This window comes from Neopsephotus bourkii, unplaced genomic scaffold (genome assembly GCF_033783945.1).
Source record: "Neopsephotus bourkii isolate Nb327-2 ecotype Australia unplaced genomic scaffold, CSIRO-AGI_Nbou_v1 NB_318, whole genome shotgun sequence".
Taxonomy (NCBI): Eukaryota; Metazoa; Chordata; class Aves; order Psittaciformes; family Psittacidae; genus Neopsephotus; species Neopsephotus bourkii.
In genome coordinates, this window is record NW_026900826.1 from 3,699,129 (window position 1) to 3,725,024 (window position 25,896).

At 43.0% G+C, this 25,896-nt stretch overlaps 1 protein-coding gene and 2 long non-coding RNA genes across 7 annotated transcripts in view; 1 reads left to right on the plus strand and 2 right to left on the minus strand.

Moving 5' to 3' along the window:
- ATOSA (atos homolog A) overlaps window positions 1–19,549 on the minus strand; it is a 47,877-nt gene extending 28,328 nt beyond the window's left edge. For 2 of the 5 annotated variants that reach the window (XM_061347428.1, XM_061347426.1), the window contains exon 1: window positions 18,867–19,191. In XM_061347428.1, coding sequence (XP_061203412.1) covers window positions 18,867–18,882 — 16 coding nt within the window. In that variant the 5' untranslated portion in view covers window positions 18,883–19,191. Of the gene's footprint in view, window positions 1–7,114; window positions 7,263–18,866; window positions 19,192–19,529 lie in introns of those variants that run through there. The other 3 variants (XM_061347427.1, XM_061347432.1, XM_061347425.1) reach the window with 3 other exon arrangements.
- On the minus strand, window positions 4,644–7,104 carry LOC133209073 (uncharacterized). The gene is made up of 2 exons (XR_009724581.1): window positions 6,395–7,104; window positions 4,644–5,353 (listed from the first exon to the last, which is right to left on the minus strand). It is a non-coding gene; the product is annotated as an uncharacterized LOC133209073 (long non-coding RNA).
- Window positions 19,550–21,194: 1,645 nt separating the features above from the next.
- On the plus strand, window positions 21,195–24,881 carry LOC133209074 (uncharacterized). Its single transcript, XR_009724582.1, has 2 exons — window positions 21,195–22,668; window positions 24,567–24,881. It is a non-coding gene; the product is annotated as an uncharacterized LOC133209074 (long non-coding RNA).
- The last annotated feature ends 1,015 nt before the right edge of the window (window positions 24,882–25,896 follow it).

Genomic DNA, 25,896 nt, shown 5'->3' on the forward strand with positions numbered 1-25,896 from the left:
CAATGAAACTTAAATCGGAAGATGTCAAAATGAGTGTCTTTTAGGAAAAAATTTTCCCAAGCTGCCTTCAGTTCAGAAATGCCAAAAAGTCACTATCTGCTACACATCAGCTACTAGCATAGTTCAGGCAACATTTAGGATTTGGCCACTTGTCAGGTTTTATAGATGTAATAAATTATTGTGAATACTCAAGTTGAGCATTGGGGGGGGGGGGGGGAACGACACCAAAAAAAAAAAACACCAAAACACAAACACACACACACACACACAAAAACAAACAAAAAAAAAAAAAAAACAACCCCAAACAAAACAAAACAAAAAAAAAAACAACACAAAACCAACCAGCCTCCCTACCCCAACCATTACAGAACCCAGGGGCCTGACAGCCACACTTGTTTTGTCAGCCCTCTCGGTTACCAAAAAGACTGTCCAGAGATTTTCTGTTAAAATCAATAGAACAAATTTCATTACTATCAAGTGACATCAACACAAAATTCTGTTGGAGAAAGAGGATCTTTTCCTAAGAGATTACAAAGACTAAGTATAGTCAAAAAGATTTCAAGTTTACATTTAGGAATACATAACTACATTGGCTATTACTATAAACAGCTGGTATTTGCAATCACTTATCTTCAAGAGCTAATAAAAAACATATCCGAGAGATATTTAGCACAGAACATTTTATTCTTACCATCTGAATTAGTGGCTGATCTTGAAAGAACCAGAATTTGGCATGGGAATCCAGACAACAAGCAACCCACCCTCTTTATCCCCAGAAGAGCACGCAAATTGGGTTCACTACAGCCTTAGTATTGGGTTGGATCCCTAGGAAACAGCATTTAGAGAATTGCTTTCAGCATGAGTTGGTTTTCCTCAACTGTGGAAAAACACTGTCTGGAATCCTACATTTTCCTCAGAGATTCTTCACAGTCTGTGCTGCGATAGAGCTGGACACAGGCCCTGCAGTGGGGACCTCTAGGCTGGGCACAGCCCACGTGAATGCCATCAGGGCTCCGGCAGGCAGATGGCAGCGCCTTATCTGCCTGTTGGGGAAGTGCCAGCAGTGCCCACAGGATTTCTCATGGAATTCATCACTGAAAATGAGTGTGAAAGAGACAAAGAAGAGACGATGCCTCACCAGCATCCAGCTTTGTTAGGAAGATACGTCTGGTCAGTGTCTAACAGCAAAACATATTTTCCTGTTCTTTTTTGCCTCTCAAAATACCATCTTTCATAACAAGCAAATAATTTACATACAAAACCCAAACCCCAACTTTCAGGATCTTCCACAGCCCACTACCATTCCTATTGTCCCACTCACTATTGCAATAAACTTCCAATTAGCCTCCAATTAATCACTTGTACTTCTTCCCCCGTGTTATCCTATAGTCAGGAAGAACACTTGATGCAACTGACTGTTTCCCAGCTTCTCCATTACATTGATAAAGGCTTGTTAGTCTGTACGCTGGGAGCACAGTTTATCTGTCTCATCAGTATTATCCCTTTGTTTCCTTACAGGCCTCTGTTGGAAGTCATCGATTTCATGTTTGATACTTGCATAAGGTCTGAGGTGAGGATGGCCTTTTGTTCCATGTTTGTATAATACCCAGCAAGGCACGATACCTGAGAATGTACCTCTTAATTTGTATCACAGATAACAGATTATAATCTCCAGGAAAGAACTCCAGGAATTTGCTTCCCTTTTCTTTAAAAGTAGTATTATGACTGAGTTAGACACCTGGAGGCTGAATAATTCCTTGATCCATCTAGACAATCAAACACAGCAATATGATACACTCTGGAAATACAGTTTGAGAATATAGTGGCTTGCTACAGATCTACATGAAGGACTTAATTCTGTAAAGAAGCCACGGTTATAGTCACAGGCATAGACGTCCCTAACAGAAACAGCAAGAGCTGAAGAAACTGTGTTCTAACAGCATTGATGAAACAGACTTACAATGGGTTGTTTGTGCTTTATGAGAAGCAACCTGCATTCAGAAACACACACAGGTCTTGTTCAAGGCTTTCCCAGGGGACCAGATCAAAACCTGCCCCAGAAGCACTTCCCCCCAGCAGTTTCAGTGCTATGAAGTTTACTCTGTACCAACACTTCTTTCACTTCCTAAAAAGACATACTGAGCCTTCTGTTTTGAATTTAACTATAGTAGGTACAAGAACTGTAGAGTAACTTTACTATAAAAATAAGCAAGATAGCACTCAGGGTCCTTCTAGCATCCTGCTCACAGCAGCCGAGGGCAAGCACCTTAGCAAGAAGAGCACAGACAAAGTAGGGCTGTGCTGGTCATTTCCCCAGAATACTCTCCCAGTCAAATGAACCAAAGGGGCAGAGAAGTTTGCCCTCTTCAGTGGCAAAGAGCTTCAACCCCTTCTGTGGCACCTGCTACAGACTTCCACTGTCCTACAGCAGCATTCCCCTGTTCCCACCAAGGAGGACAAACACCTGGCTGCAAGTGCAAGTCGGATGAAAGGCCACATCCACACCACAAGCTGCAGGATCTTCCTTGCTCCTGTGTACCATGCTCAGGCCAAATACATAGAGCTTCCTACCTCCTCCTTATTTTCCCCCTTGCCATGCTATTCAAGTTGCAGTAGGCAATTTTCACCCTAAGTTAAATGAAAAGGATCAAGAGAGATCTGCTCAGATTATAAACTTCTGTATTTAAACCAATGATTGAGCAGCCAGGCTTTTCAAGTATACAGTATTTCAAACATCTTTTATAAAAACCTTACAGGAACTAGAATACGCTAGGCCTCTCGGAATTCACATTCACATTGTCTTAGTTTACGTTTTCTCTCCTCCAGCTGGTCTGCTTTCTCTTTTAAAATTTAGTTTAAAGTCATAAAACCAACAAGTTATCTTCAGTTTCATAAACTTTACTAAAATGGGGGGGGGGGGGGAGAAGCGTTAGTTGCCATGGCAGCGGTGAGGAGTCACTGGGTCAGGATGCAGAGAACTTCTCTTGTTCTGTCTGATCATTTGCATCAGAAGTTCAGCCATCTGTTATTAACTATTTAACAACAGTCTTGCTTGTTAGCACTGGTGCTTGCTATTTAAGTTTGCAGAATCTATCTCCCCACCTTCAGCCCTTTTGTAAATATCCTAATTAATGTGGAAATTTATCTGAGGGCTCAGCTGTCTTTCAGGTAGGATGACCGCCATTACTTAAATTTGGTCAGTATTCTCCTTTCTCACCAAGGAAAAAACACACACTTATACAGACACCAACCTCTGGAAGCAACAGCTTTATTGTTAGAGACATCAATTTGAAAAGAATTTCAGGCAGTAGGTGATGTGGCTGAACTCCAAGACAGGCTACATGCCTCCCATTTAAACATATTCCACTGAGTGTTATATTCCTAAGTTCCAAAGTATCCCTTCATCTTCTACATCCCACCTTCTCAATACTGCAGAAGAAAACAGCTTTGTCATTTTATTTCAGAGTCTGAATAGCATAGACTCAATGTGTTACTAGCAAGGAAATACTACCTTTTATCCTCCAAGAGGATCTGAAATAGATTCATCTACTAGCTGTACACATTAAGAAAGCAAAAGCTTCATTCTCACATTTCCAAGCTTAAAATTTTGGAGTTAAAAATCATCACTATCTACATTCAGATCTCTATGACCTAAAGCAAAATGCTGACTCTGAATCAAGTCCCAGGAAAGCAGGCCAGCCTTGCTGTTTCTCACCCATCATGTTGTCAGAAGAAAGCAGAAGGCTACTCAATGACAAAAGGGGAACAACATGGTTGTTTCTTTTACTGTTCCTAAACTTACTTCACAAAAAAGATCAGTGCTATTAGGAGCAAGTAAGAGGCCTTCATCAGGAAGTCCTTGTTTCAGTCATTTAACAACTTAAATGTGGTATCACATAAGCTAAGACCACTCTGCTCACACATACAGCCAGTAAAGATCAGATCCTCTGAACTTTGAAAGTGGATGAAAAATTTGAAAAGCATTTATGTGGGAAGAGAGAGTTGCAGGACATCAGAAGACTAATTCACTCATCCAAATAACAAGACAGGATTTTCCATACTAGCCTTTCATTCAGATGACAAGACCACCAACAGCCTGGCAAACACACCAGCATTTTCAGTGCAGCAAGACTCGATGCACAGACAGCACTGGCTAAGATGCATTCTCAGATTCTATGAAGATGAGAGATTTGGTAGATACAACCACACATGTATAGGATAGATCTGATCCAATGCAATGGTTTAGAGACCAGTGTGCTACCGTATCGAAACAAGTACCCAGACCAATTCATTACTTCTGGTTCTGACAAGAACAATGCAACTGAACAGACTGAAGTGTCTTCTTTCAGCATGTTCAGAAAAATTCTCCATTACAGATACTCAGGTTCACATGTGAATTACACCCAGGGCAGCTTTCTGACTACCAAACCATGTCAACTCCAGAGACGTGGTTCAACTCCAAGAAGCAATGTGAACACTGGTGGCATACCTAAGTCCAAGATAAACAGTCACACTGGGGAAGAGTTTTCTTATTTTCCCAGAATAACTGAAAAACAAGGAAATGAGAAACAAACCAAACAATGCAAATGCATTGTTAATAACAGAGCTTTTAAAGAATATGCACGAGGAGAAGAGAGAAACACTCAAGAATTCAAGACTTTTATTTTAATGGACAGCATATCAAACATTAGATATATAGTATGCAGGTTAAGTGGGAGCTGATACTCTCATATCTTTATTACAACATCATGTCAGTTAGAAATTACACCTACAAGCTGAAAACTTCTGCAGTACTGCTGCTAGAACAGAACTAGCTATTAGGGTGTTTAAAAAAAGCACACAGTGTCCCCAGGTGAGGAATGTAGATTAAGAATCCCATTATTTTATCTGAAATAAAGAAAAAGACAAATCAAAAAACCCAGAGCAACCTATTTTCATGACATCTGACCCCTTCTACTGCATTTTCTTTCTGTATTCATCTTCTGCTTTACTACTTCATCTCTCAAAACTTTGATGTTACAACCTGCTCATTGTCATCTAACTGGTGGGTAATTTATCTTGTGGAACTTTGTCAGAACATGTTTGACCACCCAAAATCCTCCTCCTAGCTAGTGAGGCTACCTCCAGCTTTAGGTTTGTTTCCATACCTGCAGTCCAGATTATTTAGAAGGTGAGGTGGAGGGAAAGGAATAAGGCTAGCAGACCAAAGACTTCTTCATCAGAAAGGCAAAGAGCTCTGAAAGAACCAAGATGACATTAATGATGGCGGAGCAGCATGAAGCTCCTCAGGTAATTTTTCCAATGCTATTAACCTTCACCTACAAGGCCTGCCCTTAAGTGGTTAAACAGTAACCTGCAAAAGTAAAAAAGTTACAAAAGAGACAATATATGCTTCTCATTTAAAAAACTTCTGGGAGAACAGCCAAGAGCATAAAATTGTATTTAAACTTTATTCAGGAGGACAAATGAGGACATTACAACTCTCATGCTGTGTAAAAGCCTGCTCAATTTAAAATGGACACCAGAGCCTACTATGGAATTTTGTATGCATAAAACAAAAGAACATTTTGGATAATTTTAGAATTTAACTGTGTCATACAGCACAATTGAGCTATTTACAAGTTTCCACATTGTACGCCATGCTATTAAGCTTTAATAGTCCTTTGGTACTCAAAAGAATAAAATGTTACAGAGGGTCAAAATTGAAAGGCTTAACAGAATTCCAGCCAAGAATCTAGTTTGCCTTCCTCTCTGCTAATATATGGTAATTTTCTACATAGCAAAATGGCAGACATGAAATTAACACATTTAAAATTCAATTTATGCAATTATGAAATTTCACATTGTTCTCTCAAAAATTCCTCACTACTTTATAAAGCAATGCTTCATTGTGTCAAAACTAATATTCCCACACAAACCACAAGAGTACACTAGTGGAATTGTTGTTCCTCCCATATCGGGAGGTGAATGTCTAATAGCAGCCATGTCACTGAAGCTAGAGCTCTGGTACCTTTCGGAGGAAGAACAAGCTTCAAACCCAGGATGAAAATACGTGCAAGTACTTGGCTGGAACAACATTTGCATTTCTAGAGAACAGGTTGGCATAAGAAGAAATGGATAATCCTCAATTCAGCATTGAGCTCATATGCTATTTAATTAGCTTTAAACACAGCCTACAGTTAAGCAACCAGTAAGCTGCTAATTAAACTTACATATTTTTAGTTGCCCCCAAAGCTGATATACTTGCATCAGCTTTATTTGTCCCAAGACAAACAAGTAGTGGCAAAGGGCTGATAGTGCTTTCATGCATTGTTTCCAGCAGAAATCAAAATACTGTAATAGTTTCCTCCTACTGGAGGAAAAGGGAAAAAAGAGAGAGAGAAACTTGACCTACATAACAAGGCACAGAAGAAACTCAGTTAAGCTTCAGGGTGGTTTGGGGGGGGGGGGGGGGGGGCAGTTTTCTCCTGTGTAACAATGAAGAGTCAATCAGTTACATATGGCTACACTGACAACTGTTAGCAGATTTGACTTTAACTACATGTCTCAATTTTAAGGCTTAAAAATATCACCTCCCTGTTCCAGGCTACTTAATACTTTTGCCCTAACAATGTAATGAATTAACAGAATTAATTTTCAGGTTGCCCATTACTTTCCTTTAAAAGGAGCTGTTAAAAAGAGATCTCACAAGCCCCAGCCTTTCCTATGCTCAGTAATCGGAAAGAAAGGGAGAACATATGGTGAAACTGTTTGTTTTCCTAAAGGAACTACGTACAGCCCAAGCACAGCGCGCTCCCGCACTGTGCCGGAGGGGCAAACTTCAGCATAGACGGACTTTAGATCACCTCCCACAGCAAAACACCGACATACACCGCCGATCGCGCTCACGGGTCCACAGCCTGAGCTGATTTCAAGCCAGGGACGCCTGGGCACCCCCGCCCTCCCCCGCCGCCCGCGTCCCACTGCCCCTCGCCCCCGAACCGCCCGGTTCAACCCCTTGCTCCGCCACCGGATCCGAGGACACCCCAAGTGCAGGCGAGCGGGCGCCGTGGCCCGCCCCAGGCCAAGCGCGGGTGAGCGGGCGCGGCGGGCCCGGTTCCCCGCCGGTACACACCTTCTCCGCGCGGCCCGGCGCTCCCGCAGCGAGCCCCGCCGGCGCGCCGCGGGTGGGTGCCCACGGCATTTCCACAAAGGAGGCAGAGTAGGGCCGCGCATAGCAACAGGGCCCGCGCCCATTGGCCCCGTCGGGAGAGCGGCCGCCCCCGGGGCGGGGCGGGACGGCCGGGGTCCGCCCCACCGGCTGCACCGCCCCGCCGGCAGGTGAACGGGGGGACGGGACCGGGCACCTACCCACGGCAGCAGGAGCAGCCGACACGGGTGCTGAGGCGCTGCCGTCCACAAGGGCGGGCGCTACCGCCACGCGTGCCCTGCCGCGGAGCTGCTGACACCCGTGGGAGGGCAAGCACCGGCACCGTCCAGCTCCCCATCGAGAGCCGCCGAAAGCCCGGCCCCACGCATGCCCTACGCACCGAGTGCTCACACAGAGGGGCGCGTACGCGGGGCACGGACACCCGCGGCTGCTGCAGTGGAAAAGGCGAAAGCCCGTCCTGCCGCCAGCCTCAGGAGCCGCTTCCACAGCGCCTTTGGCACGGCTCAGCCCCATCCCTCTGGCCCCGCGGAAACCGTCACTGGCTCTCCCTGCATCACCGCAGCTCCTAACCCACCCGATGAGCTCCTTACTTCAGCGTTCTTTACAACTCCCTCCTCGATTTTTTCAGGGGCACTTTTGGGGACTAGTTTATGAAGTTTCAAGAGAATAGTCCCAAAACAGCATGTATTATTCGAGGCAAAGTCTAAGCAACATATTGTCTGCATTAATTTCATCCAGTTTCTCCCTATTTAAAAGAACTTAGATGACACGCACCATATTAACATGATCAGCACCAAAAAGAAAGTACTGACAGCCTAACCACATTACAAAACAGGACCACAACTCCTGTTCTGTAATTAGATGCCATAAAACTAAGTCCAGATCAAACTAGTCTTCACAACCACATTCAAAATCCAGTAGCACTCACTAACCCATTGAAGAGCATGGAGAACACGTTCACAGAACAATACCTTTTCCCCACTCACATTTTAGAGAGCAGTATCATTTAGCTGTGGTTGTGCAAAGCCGTGGCCTATACAAGTTCTTTAAGCAGACATTTTCTCTGAGGAAGGCTGGATACCCTTTAGTAGCTGGCACATTTAAAGACCGTAGATACAGATAGTGCCTTACAGAAAGTTATACACGAAACATTCCATTTCATTAGTAACTGACATTCAAGCTTCCTGTGTATTTTATCTCAGTTTGCTTTCCAAGTATTTTTCTTTCATGGAACATTTACTTCTACAAAAACACCAAAAGTTTACACAGTTGTCTGAAAAAGCAATTTCAAGTTTTTGCAGTCAATCAGCCACCCAGCCTTTGAAAAAAGTACTCAGATGATTTTCTATGGAACAGTTATTCAGCATCTACGGGAGGGGTAAGAGGAATAGTTAGCATGGTGGTAAACACACTATGTTTAAAAGTTTTGCTAACAAGAGGCAGAAGCAACAACCCCAAGTCAATTCCCACAGGGACCGGCACAGACAGCATTCAGGAGCCACCAGCTGTTTCCACAGGCCAACTGACGATGTTTTAGTGATGAGCAGCTGCCTCTGGATGACAGGCATATCCACCATAGTGCTCCTGAACAGTCTCCCCACACTGGGACACTAGGGTGCAACCACAAAGATCCTTTTCACATCTGACAGTCTTCAAGTACAGTAAAAGCAGGACAGCATGTTGACACCCCAGCTTTTAAGCTTGAAGTCCTAAGCCAGCTGTAGGTATGCAGAGCCGAGCTTCGTGCCTGCTTGTAGAACACCCCAGAAGTGAATGCATCTGGCCTAGCAGAATGCTAAAGTTAGAAACTATAATATTAGAAACTCCACAAATAAAAAAAAAACCAAAACACCTTGAAACATGCTATTCATTTGTCAGTCTGATCTCATACTCTTCCACAAACTCTCAGAGGCACAAGATACATATAACAGGACACTGGTAGCATGACTGAATAGGAGATGTACAGTATGTACAGCAACAGAGATATTCATAGGACTTTTTCCTCAGCTGCATATTCCATCATCATAAACAAGCTGCACTTAAAATACTACTATTACCCTTGCAGTTTTAACACTGCAGAAGGATGAGAAACAAGCAAGGCTGAATTTAACGGGCTATTGCACCCCACCTTCTACCACAAACAGGGTAACATTTATTAAAATAAAAAGAGATTATTTTTAAAAAAAATGGATTTTATCCCATAATAAGCAGTCCTACACATTTCACAAAGCAGGAAATCACAGCCAAGTGTGGTTCATCTTGGTATCAAGTCAGCTGTGCATCAATTCAGAGGCATTTGCCAACAGACATAATTGGCATTACCCCTGTTACAAAAAAAAGCCCAACTCCAGCCTTTGGAGGGCCATGCCAAAGCACAGCATGTCTAGTAATGAGCTAGTTCAGAAAAACACTCTAGTTCAGTTCCAGCCCTGTGTTGAGTGAGAAAAGCAAAGTGTGCACATGACCCCTAAGGAGCCAAGCGTGACTTCATAACACCTTATGTTTACACAGCCTAGCTGCAGAGACAAGGTAAAAACAAAAATCACACTCCTAGCAATGTATCCCTTGCTCAAAACAATCATTTTGGACTGAGGTATCAATGTGAAAAGTATAAAATGAGAAAACACTCATGCAGGCAGCCCTATTCCCTTCTCCCTCCTCAGATGCTTACTTCCTCAGAGCAAAGCTGAGGTCAGCTCTTGATGCTTGCCATGCATGTCAAAGAGCTCGTAAGACATACTATTCACAGTCTTAATAATTATATATAGTTTTCCTTTATGTTTAAACTCAGACTTCTTCAGTAAGAAAGACTACATATTGGCTACAGCACATCCAGAAAAGCAGCACCAGACGCTAACAGTTCCACTACCATTTTAAAACAAAACAAAATCAGTGTATATCATAAAGCTGTTCAAAATTTCATACAAGAAACTTGACTGAGGATGAGTACGGCCAGCTTATAGAAAGTGTCCTAAAACATTTAGGAAAGGCCATTACATAGTCTCAACATGAAGATGGGATGAAAAAACATACAATGCATATCAAGCATCGTCTCTTAACCTTTTTCTCTAGTGGATCCAAAATACTTTCTCATAGAAACTTGTTTGTTCAGTGAGACTATCAAAGTCAGTACAATAATAGCCAGTTATGCCAGTTTGAGTGAACTTAATCACTATGCAAGATGAGGCAGATGTTTACCCTACCAGTTCTACATTGATCTCCTGATTGTTGCCTTCAATTTTTTCTAGGTTTATGAACTATTCCTCCTGTTTCAGCTTCATAAACCAGCTACTCCGTTTTATTTGTTCACTTTTTAACAGCATGCACACCTCTAATAAAGGGTCTTCCACACCTTGCTTGCGTTAGCATGCTGTAAGCAGCTGCACTGTAAGTAGTGCTACTAGTGTGGTTACGGTAGCAGCCTTTACTCAGCCCACTCCTCCAATTCTAGTCCTTCAGATACTTTGTTTCTTGTTGCTTCTCCACAGTAAACAAAATTTCTCTGCCTGTTCAAATAGCAAGTGCTCCAAAAGGAAGAAGCTGTTTCCTCCTCAAAATAAAGCAAAACAAAGCCATATTTTTTATTAAAAGGCAACTGAAGTGGGAAACCTTGCATAGGAAGTATGCAAGAAGACTCATTTTTAAACAATTATACAGCAGAGAAAATAGGATTTACCTTTGAGTAGCATGAGTGTTGATATCAATTCCTTTGACTTAACAGTGCATTCTCAGGGCATACTGATTTTGACAACTTTGTCCCTGCTCAGTCCCTGCTAGTAGGAAACTCTTATTCCACATCACTAGAATATTTATTAAAGCTCTTCTTGATGCATCTGCGCTCTTCCCCCTTACTTCCAAGTCCAACTTCATCAAAATTAAAAGCCCAACTAAAAACTGTAACAAAAAAGAGTGAGTAAATGGGATGTCTTACTGGGACTACATTGCAAATAAATATTCAGATCAGTCATGCAAACAAACCATGCATTGATACTCGTGTCTTTACAAAAACTGCACAGGGAAAGAACATCAACCCAATGTATCAAAATTCACTTTCTGCTAACACAGAATTTATGCCCTCAGCAAGTAGGCATCAAAGGCATTTGTCAGATACTACTCTTAGCCACCCCTCCACCCCTCCAAGTCTGCAGACAAAGCCTTCTAGCAAACTTGCTGACCTGCCTGGAAGCGTGCGTTTGAGCCAAGGTTTGTTTCACTTAGGTTGCTGGGCTAGTGCCCTGGCAGGGAACCGAGGAGAACAATACCTGGCAAGCAGGGGAGAAGGGCTTCCCATCACTGCGGAAAAAGTGCTGACCACAGCAGCTCTTCCTTCACCTCTCCTTCCGCTGACCTTCAGAGGAAACCACCACCACCCTGCCACCTCCCACCATGGTAAAGACTAATACCATCCTCAGCTCTCTCTCTGCCCTTCCCTCCCCCATTACACCCAACAACAAGATGATACTTGTATGACACCTTGAGAAAGAAACTTAATTTATTCCAGCACAGGAAAGTGTGAAACATGCCCTAGAAATCCTCAAGGCTCAGTGGGAAAAAGGAATCCCCGCATACACAGCACCATAAAAGGCTAAACTAGCTTGAGCAGTCACCTGCTTCCAGTCTCACTAAAGTTCTCAAGCCAAAATGGACTGACTTACCAACCTGGATCTCTGGGATCCTAATGGAAAAAACCTCAGTAACTTCACAGGATACATAACGTAAAACAGATGACATGGCTCATGTGCACCACATATTTCTTATTTTAGATAAGTTCTTTTTTCATTTTACTTCAGAAAACAATTCAGCTTGTTTTTTTTTCCCTTGGAACAAAAAAAATTCATACTTGGCAATAGGTTTGGGAAATGCACTGATCACTGATAAGAGAGAAGTCTATGTGCCCAACACTATATACCTGGACAGAGAGTGGATGCCTTCCTACTAACTGAAAAGTGGTGAAATCAAAAGAAATGTGTATGGTGGGAGCTGAAGAACTGCCCTTACTGCTCCTAAAGCAACAAAGTTGTCCAGAAGACTTCTCGGTAACACTTTTTGTTTACCTTGATTCCTAACAAGGATTCTTACATTCAGAACAGACATGAAACTGTTTTTAGTGTCTTTAGTACTTTGCAGGTGGAGTGCTTTCTTCCTCCTGTGTTCATCTGCCTCCACTGATTCATGCACAGCTCTCCTCTTCAAATTATCCCTGAGAACATTCTCACACTATTCTATTACATCTTTCCATTTGAGTCAACATAATGTACTAATACCGTTCAGATAGAAACTCTAGATAGTTTTGGTCCCAGAGCCAACAATAAAAGGTAACGCAACAGCCACTAGCCAAAAGAACTAGTCAGGCCGATTTAACATGGAAGAAAATGTATTAATGCAAGTGAGTTTTATCTGATTTGGTCAAAACCATACTGAATTGTTAAGAACAGATGAAGAATTTTCATGACTGTCTTACAGCTCAGTTTCACTGTTTACAAGTAGCCTTTATATACACACACACACACACACACACACACACACACACAAATCTCTTCAAATCCTGGTACAGTTGTGCACGCAGATAAAAAATAACTGTATGTGGCTTTGGCTGTGTGCTCACAACTACAGTCATCCCACCCTGCACAGCACCAGCAGAAACAGGAACACATAATGAATGCAAAGTCTTCCAAAGTCCAACTACCTACCCAAGTCCAAGAGGCGCTCTTCAGTACTTGCATTCACCCAGGTTTATAGACATCCTTAATTGCCTGCTTCTACATGAAGTTTTTGTACTCCAGAGTACAAAGGTAACCATGCGATTGTACAGGCACTTCTAAAACAATTTAAACCTAAAACAATTTAAACCTTCTGTCTAAACATTAAATACAAATGACCTGCAATGACTGAACAATTTATCACCATCCTGAAAGACAACAATGTGAGACACCTTCAAAAATCTAAAAAGCAGAATTTACCAAGTATCAATTCAGAATGGAGAAGTTATTACAGCCATAATTACAGTTAAATGGCAAGATCTTATTGACTGAAAGAACAGCTAGTAACTGCCAGACTGTTATCCTAAACCTGTGCCTGGTAGAATGAAAAAGCTATAAGCTGTTTCACCACCATTTAACACTTGCTATTAGTACACATTTGTCAAAATAACAAAGAAACATTTTATAAACAGTGAAGCAGAGCAAGTTCTTTTCACAAATGTCATAGAGCTGGTTTGTTCCCATCAGTTATTCTGTTTTCACAGAAGATTTCTAATTTTAATAAGCAGAATTCCATTTGGCAACAAACTCACATCTCTCATGAGAATCTGTATTTATAAATGTTGGCTTATTTTTAAAAACATTTAGAAGCTGGCAGACCTCAGTTCCAATAATAGTTTCAACACCGCCCTTAACAACAAAGTCCAGTGTAATATGCCTCAGCCCAGGGATCTGATCTGGCATGCCAAAGTTTCTCACTTCAGCAAGTAAAGAACATGGTCAGAAGAGTCAGTTGTATAGCCCAAACCTATGGGCTTGGCATATCCACAAGCCCCAGAATATCCACTTAAATGCCACTCCAGCAGCATCCATTTTAGCAACAAGAGCCCCTCTAAATCCACCAAATAAACAAAAAGAAAATGGCAAAGTTGTTACTACTATGGTTTGTTCTCTGAGGTACAGGTACACAGTGAACAACTCTCCCTGCTGAACACAGATACAAGCGCTCTTCCAACCCAAGAGCTATTTCTACAACAGGACAACTCATCTTGTTGTCAACATCCAGGTACGAGTTGCAGAACAGTAAGAAAATTTTAACATAAGCAAACACACCCAAAACGTAAGATTTTGCAATTCTAGGAAGTCTGCAAATTAATATCCTTAGATTTTTATTGGGTTTTTTCTTGAGGGCAGGGGGAGAGGGAGAGGACTTAGGCTGCTAAAAACTAAGAATTCTCCTAAGCTAAATTTCCATAGAAGAAATAAGAGAACATATATTCCAATTTCTTGGATGCCAGGACAAGGCTGCATTGAAAGAATCCAGACTACAACCTCAATTTAAAAAAAAAAACGAAACCAAACCAACAAACAAAAAAAAAACCCCAAAACAAAAAGCTTATACTCCTGTTCACTCATTCTCTCCATTTACATATGATTTGTTATCAGGCCAAATCTGCTCTCCCCGAAGATTAGAGCTAGATGGCTTCATGCCTTATAAATGGAATCCGAGTGCAGTATCCTGACCGCATATCAATTTGGTTGGGTTTTCCTCCTTTTAAAGGCATCTGGTTTTATTTGGAAGCAATCTACCCAACCTGGGAGCAGCAGACACCCCACGCCCTGCGGCCCATCAGAGCCAGTCTCCCTCACCACACGCACCTTCTTGCACGTGCCCTGTGCAGCATGTTCGCCAGCACGGCTTCCTCCCTGGCCAGGGAGCAGTCACCTCCACCTCATTATCACCCAACCTGCACTTACCTGTGGCAACCAAGCCCCAAGCATTGCCCAAACGCTTTTGGAGTGACAGCTCCACTAAGCAGGAAGTACCTCATTTCCAGTTTACTACTTTGTTTACTGGCTACATCGTTCCACCACGGAAAAGTTTAAGTGCTTTGTGACATTTCACTGAGAAGATACTATAAAAATAAAGTGTCTGCATCACAGTGCAATATAGGACGCTAAAATACCACTCATCCTTTTGAAAAAGATTATTTTTACTTCCTGATCTGCATACTCTAGCACACCATCTTTGCTAAAATGTTTCCAAAAAAATCTTTCACAGCATGAATACAGGGCATAAAATTAAACCTTGTTTTTTAAAACAAGGTCCTTATCCAGAGCTCCTAACAGCTAACTCTTAGCCACATTGGTTCAGCTCACTTCTCTCCCAACCCAATGCCTCCTCAATCCTTCGTCCTAATTTGAGGTAAAGCATTCAATCAGGTGTTTATCTTCATTAATCTCTCCTCCAGCTTCCCTCACAGATACACTGAGAAATCCTTCAGCTATGTTTCCAGTATGATGTAGTAAACAGGCTTTTGTTGGGCCCAAAGAGTTAGCTCTTTCCATACCAAACCACCAAATAAGGTGGAAGAAACCTTCTTAACCCAGTTACTACAAGCAGACCTAGAGGCATGTATGCAAGTTTGACTTGCAAAGAAAGAGGGAGAAGAGAAAAAGCAATCTTCAGACTGATTGCTACTCTCTTGTAGACAGAAAGCCATTTTGTTAAATTATGATAATCTCAAGGAGGGAATTAATGCTTCAGAAAGTAAGAGAGAACTGCTTTTAGCTTAATTTGTAAGTGAAAACAGAACAGTCTACACAGAGAACACAGCAGAGGAATAAACAAAGCAAGGTAATAAAAAAGTAAGAAAAGACTTGAATAAGGTGATAAAAAACAGCCAGCATGCATTTAGAGACAAACAAGCCTGTCTTCCTCCTTTAACTGATCCCTCATGCAGCAAGGGGGAGGGAGGAGGAAGGAGCAATAACTCTGAGCTACTTAGACTATACTGAGACTTTTGATGTCTTGTAACATTCCCACAGTAAAATACAACTATACTGTAGATTCATGTAAACAACAAGATTTTTTCCAGTTGTACACCAAGTGTACTCTAAGAGTACAGAACAATCCTTCTGAGTTTGGCAGTAATCTATCACCCTGACATTATGCAATGTTTTCATTAACTCCGATGGTGAAACAGTGTGTTTATACAGTTTATGAACAAAGCTGAGCTGGAAAAGCTTGCAAGCACTCTGCTACGAAGCCTAGTTCTGTCTTCCAAACTCAATAAACTGGCAAAGTGATCAGAAGTCATTAGAACGAAGTTCAATGGAAGCAAGAGCAAAGCTCTGTACTTGAGAAAGGAAACAGAGCTCCAAACACCCAAAATGAAGCAGCTGACTAAGAAGCTGTATTGCAGAAAATAAACAGTGATGGTATTATGGATCAAAGCTAGGTAAGCTGATACATTGCTACCGCAGGAAGACAAAAAAACAAACCAGAAAGAACAAAACTCAAAGATCACTTCAGAAAGGGAGACACCATTTTTTGAACTGATGAAGCCTCAGCTGAGCCAACATGTCCACTGTATTTTAAGATGCTTTGACACCATAGGAAAGGCAAAGCCAAGCAGCAGCCACCAGTATTGTAGTTACTGCATTCCCTAAACCAGGTATACGTTTACGTGAATATGCTTACAGCAGCCACTGCCCTTCCACACTGACAACCCACCTGATGGGCAAGTCCTGAGTGATGCTCATGAGACACATCCTGTGAATGCCTGTGTCTTTGCATAGCAAAGAAGCAAGACCACATTTTTACCTGCACTTTCTAACCCCTCTTCCTCACTTGCAAAACTGCTCCATTGGTTTGCTATGCAACACTCCACATTCCATCTTCTCCATACAGCTCTCGTATACTGCATGTTTAGAGCTGTAATTTCAAACTTTCCACAATATAAAGGGAGGTAAGTACCTTAGGGCAGGATTTCCCTTTTTCTTCATTTCCGCTCATCCCTCTCACCTCCTTAAAGTATTCTGTAACATTTCCCACTGTTAAAGCGGTTAAACATTTAGATCTCCCCTTTCTTCTCCTGCACCACCCTTCATTGCTGGTGGTAACAAGAATCTTACCACTAGTATGACAAAGGCTAAACCATAACTTCCCCCAGTGAGGTGGAGCCATTACAATCTTATTAACTATAATTTTATGCTTAATTCTATCTTCAAAAACTGCATCTGTTCTAATTGGATTCTGATATAATTATTCGCAAGAATGAAAAAAACCTCAAATATTTCAAGTCTGTTTAAGTCTGTTTCTTTGTTTTTACTTGCTACATGAATTTCAAGTCCTCTCAGGATTGTGAGAGTCTGTGGAAAAGTGGAGTCTGTGGCAAGCTGAGTGTGCTTCTCCCCTGTTCTTTGCTATTAACTTAGGACGATTGGAAGCAGGTGACTATACACTTGGCTGCTTGTATCCTGTGGTACAGCTGCTATGCAGAAAGCAGCACATGTAAATATGTGCACGATTCCTGCCTCCTAAGAGGCTCTATGGGCTGCATGTGGCATTTAGGGTAGCACTTTCACAACCCCCTTTGTGCAGGGTATTACTTTATTACATTAGCACACAGCTGAGCTACACGTATCTACTAAAATGGCTGGAGAAACTCCCTTGTTCTGAAGATATTTCAAGATTTTTTGTTAATCTTAACAGAATTCCAAGATATTACTTCTGAAGAGTTTCACCCAGTTAATGATAGACATTCACGTCAACTTTTTCTGCCTGAAAACTAAAGAATAAGCACAGGTCATATGGAGGTTCTGAATGGCTACAGAAGAACATCTTAAAGCTGCAAATATTGACTTGGGTTTTACCTGGCTATTTTGAACTTCTGTTTCACCATGACAGCAAACACCTTTCAAACTTCAGTGCCTGGTATTAAAACAAAGAGCTTCTAAAAACAACATGCCTTGCTGCAATTGATCAGGTAGAGGTTTACGCAATTAAAAAACAAGGAAGAAAGCAAAGAGAAAACCCCATTTCAAAACCCTAGTACTTAAACCCCATTATTTTATGTATATGTTTGTGATAATTTCTGTACTGTCTGTGCTACCGCCACGTCATATAATCCTTACAGCATATACATACAAGAAATACACCTAAGAGTGGTCATTTACACAGTGTCACTATTAGCAAGCATGTCATTAACAACCCTAATTAAGCTGTGTATGTCATGTAAGTGTTAGCATTTAACACACGGATATCTAAGCTATATTAAAGTGTTTCTCAAAACACCAAAGTGATTATAACACAAAAAGAATGTGTTTTTAAAACTGAAAGCAACCATGGGAACAATAGAATCACCAAAAATTTAAGAAACCCAAATATCTAATCAATAATTCTAAGCAATTTCTTTTTTTAATTAACACTCACTTTTACGATGAGGACTCATAAGATCTGTTTAAAAAACAATCTTGCTTTAAGTTAACAGGAATCAATAATCACTGCTCTTGCAGATCAAGATAGAAGTAATGACATATTTTCAACTCTAGGGGCATCAGCAGCTGTTGCTATACTGCAAAAGAGCTGAAGTGTTATAAACACATACGTAGACAGTCGACTTTATTTTCCTGTAAATCCAGATGTCAGTAATCCAGATTAAGATGGAACCAAATTATGGCGAAAAAATAGTATTTCGGCATGCTTGTTACGATACATCTCCTTTATAACCAGAACAAACCCCTCTGCCAGATTACAAAACATCACAGATTGAAGTTACACCTCTTCTGAGGGTGTTTTTTCAGCTACATTTTGTCTTTTTTGCCCACGTGCTGGCATTGTCTGTCGATGTCCCATTTGCCTTTGACCGACTCCCGCCCCAGCACTGCAGTCCTGGCTAACAAGCCGGCTGTAGCTGACACACCAACTGCAGCATTCCCGGAGCAAAAGCAGTTCGCTAGGGTGTTTTGTCTCCCTTCCGTCCAACCCAGACAATGGGAAGCTGAAGGGCAGGCAGGACATGGGGCTCTTGGACACATTCCCGGGGTACCTTCCAGTCTACCAACTCGGGAGATGCTAATGGGAGTGAAGCCGAGCACCAAGATTCTCTCCCATCCCCCAAAATGACAGGGGAGGGGATAAGGAAATAGAGTGATAACACCGAAACAAGATACCAGGCTAATCCGAGACAAAACAGAACACACACAAAGAAATATCCTGATAAACCGTTTACCTCGTTCCGGCTTCATTTTCTCTGTCTCCTCAGGCAGGAGCCCCGGTGCCCCGCTGCTCCCCCCACGAAGGCTGGCTGCCGCTGCCTCCAGCTACCCGAGAGCGATTCTTTGCCGTACGACCAGCAAGCGGACCCCTGCCTGGCAGCGGGGCCCGCCGGCAGGCAGGCAGCAGGCCGGGGACGGCTGAGTGACGGCGGCCTCTCCCCGCGCCCGGCCAGGGTGTCCTTCCGTGACACGGCGCCGAGCGGGGCTATTTATAACCTGCCGAGGAAAAAATCCCACAACAACAGACCTCGGCTCACCCCCGGCTCTGAGTCACCGCGGCCCCGGAGTCCCCTCCCTTTCGCCTGCCCCGAGGAAGGCAACGAGCGGCCCCCCAACACCCCTCCGCCCTGCAGCTCGCGGGCTCTGCCCCGTCACCGGCCGGCGAGTGGCGGCGGGGGGCTGCCCGGCACCTTCATCCCCGGCCCCGCCGCTGTCGCCCGGGTTGCCGGGCCGTGCCCCCCGCGCTTAGCCCCGGTCAGACAGCCCGCCCCTCCAGCCGCCGCGGAGTGCTGCTCCCCATGGCTCTGCCTCCCGCCCTTCCTCCTCCTCCTCGCGGCTGACTAACTCCCCTCCTCTCCGCCGGGAACTCCCCGCCTCCCGCCGAACGGGGCACACACATGACAGCCCGGCGGCTGCGGGCACGTCCGCTCGGCAGCACGGGACCCGCCGCGCTCGGCCGCCTCGCGGCCGCCGATACAACACAACGGAACAGAACGGGACGGGACCGGACAGGACTGCGGGACCCGGCACCGTGTTCATCCCACCCCCAGGCAGAACCGACCGCCCCGCCCCTCGCCCGCCTCACGTGCTCCGCGGCTGCCAATCGCGTACATTCACTTCCTGCCTGCCTGCCCGCCTGCCGGGCAACTCGGTTGTCATAGCAACAGAGCGCCGGCCCGGCTGAGGCCTGTTGGCGCTGGCCGGGCGGGCCCGGTCCGTCGGCGGGAATCGGTTCCGCCGCGGTTTATCGGTTTCCCCATTTCCCGGTATTCTTCCCTCTTAAACCCCCCGCCCAAAAAGTGTTTTGGCAGACAGGCCCCGGGACCCTCACTCACCTAGCATAGGCTGCCCAGCCGTTGGTGGGCCTGCTCCCACGAAGGGCCCGTCCCTCACTCGCGTTAGCTGCTTGCCGGCTCTCGCTCTTAGGCCTGTACAGCCACAGAGGTGTTCCCGCGTTGGCACCCCGTGTCTCCACACGACCGCGTGCTCATCTCTGTAGGGACATATACATATAGCTGTGTATATAGGCATCCTCTGAGCAGCGATTGAAAGTGTGAACGGCCCGAGCCGCGGGAGGCTGTGCCCCCACCTGCCCAGAGGAGTTGCGAAGGAGGGGAGAGGCCGCCCTGGTGCCCCTGGCCCCAGGGGAGGTTGCCGCCCTGATAACCTGCCCCTCACATTCCCACTGCCTGCCCTACCCAGCAGCCCTGTGCTTCACGCTTACTTGACACCAGTAACAGTTTGTGTGCAAAGACAATGGGGCCATCTGGGTTGTGGTTACAACCACCTCAATCCAGCAGAAAGGCAAGTGTACCCGAAAGGAACGGCCTGCGCCATGCCTCGTTCCAAGGCCTGCGTGGCTGCCTGTCAGGTCAGGAGCCAGGGCCACTGAATGTGAGCCTTCCATGCCCAGAGTCTGCTCTATTTGGTGCAGACACACTGCTAATGCCTCCTCTGGAAATGAACAAGTTGCATTGGTGACAGGGCTCCCTCCTAAACCAGGGACCCAGATCCATACGGGCTATAGTGACTGTGGTATCCTAGGCTCCCGACAGTAGAGAGCTCACAAGGAGACTGTACCAGGGCCAGGGAAAGCCCCACATACAACAATAAAGCTCAGAGTTGGGCGCAGTCAGAAAAGACAGATGAGTTGATACCAACCTCTCTTACTTTAATGTGGTCCTGTATTTGGGATATACACAGACACTGATGCACCTCCAGTCATTACACTGGCAAATCCCTGCCACTGTGATTATTGTTTACAAACCCTTCCATCTTACAGACTGAGCACTACTGGGGACACTCACTCTCTACAAGATGATTTATAAATATGTGACTTCTGCCCTTTCTATATAGAGAAAATACACATGGGTCAGTCAACTCCCCATCCTTTCTGGTGTGCCAGGACCCCCTCAGATGCTTATATACCTAGGATCTGCGTAGCCTCCCTCTTCTCACAGCTAATCAAGCAGCCACGGAAGATATTGCAGAGAATGTAGAATTCCCAAACAACTCAATTCTACACTGTTCGGCTCATAGGAACCGCACCTATGTCCCATCATTACACTTGGAGGGTGCTTCATAGAACAAGCTGTCCAGTAAACATCTCTCATTTCAGTCATACCCCAAAATACATAGGCAAGTAGGAGGGTATCACATGCAGTGCTTTGATATTACACTCATAAGTACATGAGTGTTACTTCTGTTGCTGTGTGACTGCTGTAGATGTGTTTGGTAATTACAGATCTCATAGCTCTCTGCCGGATGCAGTATAATTGCAAATGTGGCAATCCAAAATTATAAAAGGAGGAATTTGACTGAGCAATAAATGCTGTAGATGTGTGTATATGTGAAATTCAGCATGACTACATGGGGCATGATTCAGCCACCTGTCAGATCCTCCTACCGGTTATAGTCATCCTAATGAAAAGTCACATCCTTTAGGCCACTAATTGTTGCTGTAAGACATTGCAAATTAGTTTGTAGCTTGCTCTAACATTGGTTTTACAGTCAAAATCAAATCTGCCTTTCTACTGTTTAACTACAATTGTAGCTATTTAACTGTTATGCTTCATATAGTATTTTTAATAATATTTAAAGTTTTAAGCTCACTTTAAGGATCATTTTTTTAAACATCTCATGAGACATACATAGGCCCAGCTTCCAAGAAAATGCTCTCTCAAAGCACTTAATTAATGAGCCAAATAGTAAGTGCCCGGTTTTCCATTACTTCATAGTTCTTAGTAGTTCAAAAAAATGCCAGATATATTCTGAAAACCATTTACCATTAAAAAAAAAAAAAAGAAAGTTCTAAGAGATATGATTAGAGTAAGCCAGGTCTGGTTTGCAGTCCTACTCTATATGACTGCATAGGAGATTTAAAGGTCAACTTCCCCTCCAGTCAGATAATTTCTGGACCCAGAGAGCAATAGGTATATCTGAGATCCATCCTTCAGGTCCTGGTTGACTTCAGACAATGGATGGTTTCCCTTTTGACCACATAGATATATAACAGATCAGAAAAAAACAGAACAGCAAACTAAGAATTATTAGAGAAATCTCATTATACAATATTTTATGTACAATATTAAATGCAAAGTAAGGGTAAGCATCCCAAACAAATTCGTGGACTTAGTGTGTCTAAAATGGCTAAAAATGGCCTCGAACTCATAGCTTTCCTCCCAGTCACCAACCAAACAATGAGCACTGTATGAATAGCCAGAGAAGACATGGAATTAGGGGCTTCAACTGTGGGAATTCGCTTACACATCCTTGGAGACTTCTTGAGAACAATGATGCTACTGAAATGCATTTCTGACCTCAGAAACTGAATATCAGGTTAAAAAGTCTGAAAAGCGTATGGCTGCATTATGTATCACATGAAAGCAGGATTAGCTTAGAACACTAACAAAACTTTAACTGTGCTCCCACTGCCAAGTACAGACCAACATGTGCTTCCAAGAGCACCAGCAGGGGCAAAACCAGGATTCTGATCAGTTTGTGTCTGGTGGTTGATTAACTTCAGTGCCTAGACAGGTAAGAGCTTTGGCTGCAGCACCCATGCCATCAAAGCAGCTCTAGCACATGCAATCTCCAGTGTTGAAAGACATGAGTTTCGGTGGCAGGCTCTTTCCCAGTGGAAACCTTAACAGGGCCACTTGCTTCTTTTTCCTGAAATGTGTCAGACCTTCTCTTACAAACCCTACCCCCATGTGAGGCTTGGCTCAAACTGGCCACTAGATTTAAAATAATCCCTACTCGGGACAGCATGACACATAAACCTTGCTCATGTAGAAATGAAGTTTTTAAACAAAATTAAGATAAACATATGGCTGTGTTTCCTTTCAGAACTTCAGCCCTTTAGGCTTTTGGCACAGCCCCTGTAACCTGGGACAGAGTGTATTTTAGGTCATATCCCCAAAAGTCTTTTCAGCTTCAGCTGTCAAAGAAGTACTGTCTGATGCAGCAGATCAGGATTCCTGTGATTCCTGGAGACAATTACTGCCTGTTTAATGACGTGGTACAACTGCTTTTGACATGGCTGTTGTGGTATAAAGCCACCACACTTGGAAGAATATTACAGCCAAAGGATGAGGACAATGGGAAATAGACTGAAAGATACAGTCTGCAGTGAAACGAATTTAAAATGTGTTAAAAGAGAAAGTCTGCAAAGAATCAACTGTAATGTAATTGTCCCCAGTAGTAATCACTTTGGAAAGAACGTTAAAATAGAAACAAATACCACAAGAACTAATAAATTCCTACAAGCTGTTACTGAAACTGCGAGAATAAAACAATATAATTAAAATATCAGTAGGTTGTAAAAGTTTAGTTTTAGGGGTTATAACCATTTTGCGTTTAGTTTTTAATTTGTCAGTATACGCACATAAGTGGATCTAGTTGAAGAGAATTCATCATAATCCTTTAAGATACCTATAACCACAACAGTAAGAATAGCTTGAGAAAACCTTTTTCTGCATGCTTGCCAACCTTTGTGTTACCACCATTAACTTCAGTCTCTGAGTATGTGTCTTTAGCCCCATTCATCTTTATTTAGCAGCTAGATTTAAGTATTTTAACACCATCAACCCAAACTGATTCAAAAATACATCAGAAACACCCAAACTCCATGCCCCAACCTTACAATTTCCAGGTAACACAGCTCATTATATCATGCAGAGATATCTGAGTGGCATTAAGGCAGTGCTTCTGGCGTTCCACCACTTGCTTTATTTCACGCTGATCTGAGAGGCAAGAAGACTTTGGTGGTGGGAGCCACAGAGGAGGTTTTGTTCTCTATTCATCTCCAATTCCTCCTCAGAGCTGCTCACCAGCATAATTTTGAACAGCCTTTAAGCCTCTCAGTTACATTTGGGACTTGCCTCAGGATCAAAGAGAGGAAAGTAAATTAATCTCATCTTTTTGTTTTGAGTCCCCAAGCACGGACTGTCATATGAAAGTCTGGCAAGATGGGAAAAATAACAGTAGAAACAGCAGGATTTCAGTTTTCTTTCTTTGAAATGCACAGGTCATGGTGCTGGAACTAAATATTTTGAAGAGAGTAAATAAACATAATGTAAATCAACAGGTGTTAGACCCTTGTGTTTGCTAACTTAGAGGGATTTATCTTTTCATACAGTTCCTACCAAACCCCTCGTTGCTTAATTTCACTACTAATTGGCCTTTAAAAGTAAAAACTATATAGCTATTGTCATGTTCTTACTTTCTAAATCCACTTTTTGAAATTAGTAGAACAACATCCTCTTCATGTGTCCTCTCAAATTGCTTCTTGCTCCAAATAGTACTTTCTCACTGGAGACACAGCCAAGACTAAGTTGAGAGGGAATTATGAGAACAATGGAAAGTTTTATCTTCCTCACCAGAAATAATTTCCTGGATTCGACACTTTGTTGCTAAACCTTGTTTACATACAGGAGATTCCTTCAGTTGAAAGCAACCTGGCCCCTGTCCTGTGCTGCTGCTCAGGTTTCCTGGGTCACATGGGATGACTTGCGCCTTCTTCACTATTCTGGCAGCAGCAACAGGAGCTTAGCACCTCTCAGGATGGAATCTCTTCTGCCATTCTTCCAAAGACTGAGGTCTAGCAGTCAGGCCTTCTTGCCAACAAAAATTAAGCCCGTCCTACATTTCCACAATTTGCTTTGGAAACAGTAACTTGTATGATCTCTTCTCTGTTTGGAGCAACTGCTAAAATGATGCTTCATAAACCTTGTATACTTCTTTAGTAACTGATCTGTGATGTGTAATTAGATGCCAGTTCCAAAAGAGAACAGTGCTGTCTCATCTGAAGTGGTGGCTGGTGGTAATGAATATAGATTTATGAAGATAGACACATAAAGGTTCTGCTTTACAAGAAGAATAACCACCTGTTTTTCTATAAATGCTGATCTAAGAAGATACCTACTTAGTAAGATCACAGCTGTTAAGTTTCATTGCATCAACACCTGACTAATCAGACAATAATGCACTAAAAAGTGAACTATCTACTTGCAAATAGATCACTAATTTCTGAAAGAGAGAAATTATTCTCTTTTACATATAAGATCTTTTCTTTGGCTGTAATATTCATTTCAGACTGGAAGCAGTTTTGGTTGGTTTTTTTTCAGTATCTTTTCAAGGGGATTGTGCAGGTTCACTGATGAATGCTAACATTACACAATGTTTACCCAGGAACTAAGCTTGATGGAAACATTAATCAGAAAATATATAGGTTTACAGATTATAATGGAAGGTTTTGTAGCAACAGCAAGCCCTGGCATTCCCTGAACAGAAGCTAGAGATGTATGTTTGCCAAGAGAAACAGCAAGATGTGGCCAACAGTAGAATGTTTTGAGAAAACAGAAGCACAAGAACTGTTTCCAGTCTAGGTCATCTCTCGCCTCTCAGCACTCTCAGTTTACTTTTGAGCAGGTATATCCAGAAGCTGTACCCCAATTACTCATTGCAGTGAACCAACAGGAATCCAAGCACCCCTTTTATATTATTTCTGTTAATTTCATTGGAAAGAGAATGCATAACACTTGGAAAGATGTTTGGAGTTTTGCAATGCTGTTTTGCTATTGCCAGTGGTTTGATCTATCATGTAATAATTTCCAATGCAGTTCTGTGCAACTAATTGCACTGAATTAATTGCTGGTGTAACTCCGTCTGGTAGGAGTTCGTGAAGTTCAACTTCTGATGCCTCGGCCAGCCCTGTTTACTTTCCCTCTCCTATCACAGCAGCTGGGTCATAGTTTAGCACTG